This window comes from Cryptomeria japonica, chromosome 8, assembly GCF_030272615.1.
Source record: "Cryptomeria japonica chromosome 8, Sugi_1.0, whole genome shotgun sequence".
Classification (NCBI taxonomy): domain Eukaryota; kingdom Viridiplantae; phylum Streptophyta; class Pinopsida; order Cupressales; family Cupressaceae; genus Cryptomeria; species Cryptomeria japonica.
This window is the reverse complement of record NC_081412.1, coordinates 174,083,154-174,089,430: the sequence shown is the minus strand read 5'-3', so window position 1 is coordinate 174,089,430 and position 6,277 is coordinate 174,083,154. Positions and strand designations below refer to the sequence as shown.

Here is a 6,277-nt window from a genome sequence, read left to right as displayed (position 1 = left end):
CGGACTTTTAGACATCTCCAACATGGGTGGACTTCTAGACCTTTGCTCTTCAAGGCAGACTTTTGGAGGCTTTCAAGAGGGCAGACTATATATGAAATATAACATTTAAGTATAAGTTCTTATACTTTAAGTTATATTTCATATATATTGTCAGGATGTTTGAGAGTGGTTTCAGGTCTCTAGGACTTATAATGCAAAATCTAGTTTTTGGAGGATTCTCCAATTTTCCAGACTTAGTCAAATTTCAGGATCAAGATGACATTCCAGACTTAGCCAAATTTCTTAGAAAAAATTCAAAATTTTACAGCTTAATCAAATTTAACCGGATTAACTTGAAATTTGAAATCCATGCCTAGGTGGATCATCTGAGGCATCATGCCCCCTAAAATCTAGGGATTTGGCTTTTTAGTTCAAAACTTGGAATTTTCGAGTTCCGGTCGAAGCCGGTCAGTGGTGCAAGTGTAAACCCTAGGTTTGCATCCTGAAAAAGCAAAAAGCCTAAAATCTAGGGATTTAGCTTTTTAGGTCTAAACTTGGAATTTTTGAGTTCCGGTCGAAGCTGGTCAGTGGTGCAAGTGTAAACCTTAGGTTTGCATCCTGAAAAAGCAAAAAAACCTAAAATCTAGGGATTTAGCTTTTTAGGTCAAAACTGGGAATTTTCGAGTTCCGGTCGAAGCTGGTCAGTGGTGCAAGTGTAAACCCCAGGTTTGCATCTTGAAAAAGCAAAAAGCCTAAAATCTAGGGATTTAGCTTTTTAGGTCAAAACTTGGAATTTTCGAGTTCTGGTCGTAGCTGGTAAGTGGTGCAAGTGTAAACCCTAGGTTCGCATCCCGAAAAAGCAAAAAAGCAGACATCCCTAAAAAATAGGGAAAACTTTCTAAAAATAGCCATACCGAGGATCGGGCTAAAAATGCCAAAAACGAAACTTCCTAAAAAATAGGAAAAAGCAAAAAAGCAAACTTTCTAAAAATAGAAAGTTGTCCAAATTTGTCCAAATCAATTGCGATCTTTGTCCTTTGGCCTCTCTAAGCACTCTGGTGGTTTTCGCATTTTAGAATCACATAACTTGCAAAAACTAACTTTCAATCGTCAGGGCCTGAAATGCTCTGAACTGGACAAGCTTGGTGAAACTGCAGCAAAAGGTCATAGGACACTAACAAAACCCTAGAAAGTAGGAAAAGAGAGGGTCCCCATTTGCAATGGGGCGATGTGTGAAAAAGGTCACAACAAGACATAAACAAAATTTGAATAAATCTATCAATTGTTTGTTGCTATTCTAAATAATTTTAAGTCTTAAACCTGCATGATAACTTGCAAAACAATCACACAAATCTGCAAGTCTGAAACACATATCTCTTCAAACAAGAATCCCTCATTGCTTTAAATTTTATAAAATTTTGCAAAAAAAAAAACATAAATTTGGGCACCCAGACATCCAAGGTCACCCTGGGTTTGCCTTGGGTTCATCTCGGACGAACTAGCTTGTTTGGGCATGAACCTTGGCTGAACCCAAAGGCAAACAAGACCAAGACCTAAACTCATATCGGACCGGACCAATACTAGGCCTTGAACCCTGCGAACCCTGCAACTTAGATCTGAAACAATTGATACACCTATCTCAACCCATGAATCCCTTATGGGCTTCAATGCATCTTCAATCCCCTTCACCTCTCTTTCCAATAAGGTTCCACGTACCTTCTCATAGCTTGAGCCCTTATACCCTCTTGGAGCTTCATTAACACTTTTCAACATTTTTTTGCAATATGGGGAGCAAACAACATTGAAAGCCAACCCATTTGCATATATGCATCTTGCTACATCTTGGTTGGTAATGTCTTGACTCTCATTTTAAAATACAGTTTCTAAAGGCCCCTTTGATCTTTTGCATGCAATAGGTGCTTCACTTTTAGATTCAATTGTGAAAAAGAAGGGGTGGTTTTCTAGTACAACATTAGGATTAAATGGGGGCTGCATTCCCTTTGTTTTTTTTGGAGTGGTTTGATTTAATCCATGGGCTTCTCTCTCTTCTACTTCTTCATGCTCCCTAATATATTTCAATGCCATCTTTTTTAGTATAGGCACACCATTTTTTCTAGGGCATTTTTTGATGCATCTTCTCGGTATTCCACATAAATGGTCTACCACCCGATAATATGTACTATTACGTTCTTTATCACATTCTTGGTATTTCCAACGGAATCCCTAACCTCCTAGAAGTGGTCGTATAATGTCAACATACTTCCATGGGGGAAAATTTGGATCTATTCTTTGTTTTGATTGAAAGTTTTCCTCATTTGATGAGTGGCTATAAATTGAGTAGTTAAATAGCTTCAATAGGCGAGTAATAATAGTTATGTCAATTTAATGCAAATAGAAGTTAATCTAATCAAAAGAACAATGTAAATAGGGGTGAAGTACAACTAAATTGTGCATATTTGTTTTCTTTATAAAATTGGTTCAAAGATGAAAGGTTAAATGAAAGGTTATGCTTGCTCTTGGTCAAATCAATGATCTTGCTTATTAAATCAACTAGAATTCCAAATTGGTTTATGGGATGCCATCTGTCACACTCACACCAATATCAATTTGTATCTTAGTGTTTTTTTGACACATGCTTAATTTGGTGTTCTTTCTCATGAATAATTTTACTTGTTAAATGAGCTTTGAAAATGCTTTTAATATACAAAATGGAGATATGGAGATTCCTATCATGTTTGCATAAACATGTGATACTTGATGTGATTAGCCTTAGTGAGTATTTTCTTTTATTATGTAAAATGATGATCTGGTTGGATATTGTTCTATAAATCATATAATTTGTTACTTCTATTCTCAAATTGAGACCCCAAATAATCATTCATAGATTTATATAATTAATATTTGAAGGAAAATATAAGTGGATATAAATATAAAGAAAGAGAGATGAATATAAGATTGAAATAATCAATGGAGAATCATGTAAGAATTTGTTTCATCCCGTCTCGCCATCCATAGATCGGAGAGAATTTCGATAAACACGAATGGGAAGACCATTAGTGAAAATATAAGTTGACATAAATATAAAGAAAGACATGAATATAAGATTGGAAGAAACGACGGAGAATCATGTAAGAATTTGTTTCATCCCATCTTGCCATCTATAGATTGGATAGAATTTGGATAAACACGAATGGGGAGACCCTTCACTAATGTAGGAGCAGGAAAATAGCTTATATGATCATCTTCTAACTTCTCCCATCTGCCAACACCATAATAAGTGTTATTTAAAAAGTTTAGGATTCAAGGTTATCAATAAATAAGTTGAATACATCTTTCTAGAGCATTAAAAGATTTTTTGAAAGAAAGAAAGAAATATGACCTAAATTTTGTAATGAATTTGTGGAGGAAAAGAGCAATTTCTAATCTAGCCAAATGATATCCTGGGCATAGCCTCCCTCCTTTACCAAAAGGCATAAACCATGCTTTGTTGGAGAATTCCTGCACGAGGAATATGGTCTTTATTGTTATTATTTTAATAATTTTATCTATCAATTGAATTAATTTATGTTCTCTTTAAAGAAACCAAAAGCATTATTGTTCTATCTCACATGACCCTCATTTTGCCAACGCCATGGGTTGAATGTAAGAGCTTTAGAGTAGTACTTTTCATCCAAATGGGTTGCATTTAGGAAAACAAGGATTGACCATCCTCTGGGTATAACAAAGTCTACAAAACCAACGATAATTATTTTATTTAGTATCTTAATCTCTAAAATATATTTAATGAAAAACAAAATTATAATTAATTTAGAATAAAAAAGAACACTTTAGCTCTAGCTACATCACCTTTTACTTTTATATCTTGTTTAGCTTCTCTAGGAATTAGTGGAGCAACATTACCAAGACGAAGAGTTTCTTTTATTACCTGCAAGAATAAATTTACATGATGCTATAAGTTATGTGTTGAATATGCATTGAAGTAAGAGAAAAAGAAAAAGTTTGTTTACGCACACAATGAGTGAATTTCATTGACTTGTAGTCTTCCCAAGTTATCTTTTCATTGCCTTTGGACTTTAATAGATCAAAATGTTCATCCTACAAGATATATAACATATTCCTATTAGTAATGTGAAATGATATTCAGAGGGTTAAAAAGTTCAATCATTAATGGAACGCTCACTTTGAGTTCTTGGAGTGCTTGTTGATTTTGAGTGAGAAACATTATAGAAAATGCCATGACTGTGGATGAAGTTTCGTATCCTGCAAATAGGAAGAACACTAAGAAATCTGCAATTATCTCATCAGAAAGGGATCCATCCTTCAAAAGTTTGGTTAAGAGATCATTTCGCTCCACTTCTGGATGCTCCCTCCTTTCCTTTATAGACTCGTGGATTGTTCTTATGATAATATTTCTTGCCTGAAATTTTACAATCATTTTTTTCCAGTCAATTAATAGTTGGTTGAATGCAATGTATAATAAATATTAAAAATCTAGCATATGAGGGATTGTAGCTTAGCGATATAATACCCTAACAAAAGAAAAAATGCAGTCTCACCTTCATTCCTTTATAGTAAGTGGATCCTGGGATATTGATTGGAAGACAAACAAGAGCCCTAGCAAAATCCTTAAAAGCCTTGTAAATTCCATCCATTTCTTGTGAAGGAGCTAAGTCCAACAATTTTTTCGCCATCAAGTTTAAAACAACCTACACATAACCCATATTTATTACTCAAGGTATTAAAAATAAAAGTTTTTTCAATATAAAGATAAATGCTCACCTTGTGACACTCGTGTTGGAGATGGATGTCTCTCAAATGTGCCCATTTTTCCATTGCTGTGGACAAAGCATTTTGTATGTCATACATGAAATCAGTACTCATCTTCTCAGCCCTTAATAAGTTAACAGCTGTGGCATGGAGCTTCCTTTGGAGTTCTCCATGGACAGTGACCATGCCATATTTGCCCATTAGATTATTGTTACTAGAGGGGTATTTGGCTTGAAACAACCTTCCCTCATTTTGAAGCACATATTTATTAAATTCTGCATCCACTGATACAACTGTTTTTGCACTTCCAAACAAATTAGATCTAAACACTGGCCCATACCTGCATTTTCATTTTATAAGTACATCAAAACATCTACCCACAAACAAAATTGATAGCCATAAACTAAGCTAAACGAATGGTTGGAGAAGAAATTACAATAATATTAAGCTGAACTACACATGCTTTCAGAAATCCTAAATTAGTACAACTCTTATATCACGAACTTTTTTTTTATCACTAAAAAATACTATTATTACCTTTTCTCTCGGTCTATAGAAAATTGACGTGGATGATTAGTAGTAGAATTAATAGCTCTAAAAAAAGTGATATTTTCTCCAATCAAAGGCCATCCATTAGATCCTGGTGGTAATTTACAGGAACTTATTTTACTGCTTCTCCAACTGGCCCATAGTCTTGATACTATCCACACTGCACCAAGTACAAATCCAGTTAAAAAGACACTACTCTGAGAAATAGAATAGACTGCCATAAACATCTGCTCTTTCCCCATTTTAACTCTCAATCTGGCTTAAACTAGATCATGTATGACTCACTACATATACACAATATATATAGCAGTCTTATGACAGGCAAATGCTTGACTTGGATTTTATCACCGGAAAATGTTTGACTTGGATTGCATCACAAGAAATTGCTTGTGCTTGATTACACCATGAAAATTATTTTCTTGGATTACACCATAAAAAGTATATTCCTAGATTTGCACATATTCAAACTTAAACCAGGAAACTCCCCAGTCTAATGTACCATTTTTTCCCCATTTTCGTTAACTCTGTTCGCTACCAGTTAGAAATATTCAATTAACTGAGAAGAGATATTTCATATATCTGCGTAGAGATTTCTTGTGTGTATATATTCATTAAAATATTGTACCAACTTAACCAGTCTGTTTGGGGTGACTTAACGAGGAATCTGTAACGAGGAATTTTTAACGATGAATTTTGTAGTTTTGAAGTTATGCTGAAGTTGTTTTGTAGTGTCTGCCTATAAGGCGGAAGATTATTGTTTTCATCTGACACGTGTCGATTAGTTTTGCTTCTAAAATGTCACCAAATAAGTAGTTCTTGTTTAGTATGTTTGGAATTTTGTTGAACTGATTTTTTATTTTTTATTTTTTTATATTGCCTCTAAAAGAGTGCCACCATGATAATTCTTCTTGTTTTGTAATATTTGAAATTTAATTGAATTTATTTTTAATTTTTCATTAGTCTTTTTTAGTTGGGATTTTTT

General features: G+C 34.1%; 1 protein-coding gene across 1 annotated transcript; it reads right to left on the bottom strand.

Moving 5' to 3' along the window:
* Positions 1 to 2,983: 2,983 nt before the first annotated feature.
* On the bottom strand, positions 2,984 to 5,537 carry LOC131050597 (cytochrome P450 720B2-like). Its single transcript, XM_057984794.2, has 9 exons — positions 5,284 to 5,537; positions 4,759 to 5,086; positions 4,536 to 4,685; positions 4,160 to 4,396; positions 3,991 to 4,074; positions 3,826 to 3,904; positions 3,588 to 3,706; positions 3,359 to 3,477; positions 2,984 to 3,238 (listed from the first exon to the last, which is right to left on the bottom strand). The coding sequence occupies exons 1-9, from the start codon at positions 5,535 to 5,537 to the stop codon at positions 3,121 to 3,123; spliced, it is 1,488 nt and encodes a 495-aa protein (XP_057840777.2). The 3' UTR covers positions 2,984 to 3,120.
* Between the last annotated feature and the right edge of the window lie 740 nt (positions 5,538 to 6,277).

Coding starts and splice junctions, on each gene's coding strand:
- LOC131050597 (XM_057984794.2), bottom strand. CDS start 5,537: ATGGGGAAAGAGCAGATGTTTATGGCAGTCTATTCTATTTCTCAGAGT. Junction 4,397..4,535: donor CTTACTATAAAGGAATGAAG/GTGAGACTGCAT, acceptor GTAAAATTTCAG/GCAAGAAATATTATCATAAG. Junction 3,239..3,358: donor AAATTCATTACAAAATTTAG/GTCATATTTCTT, acceptor TGGTGTTGGCAG/ATGGGAGAAGTTAGAAGATG.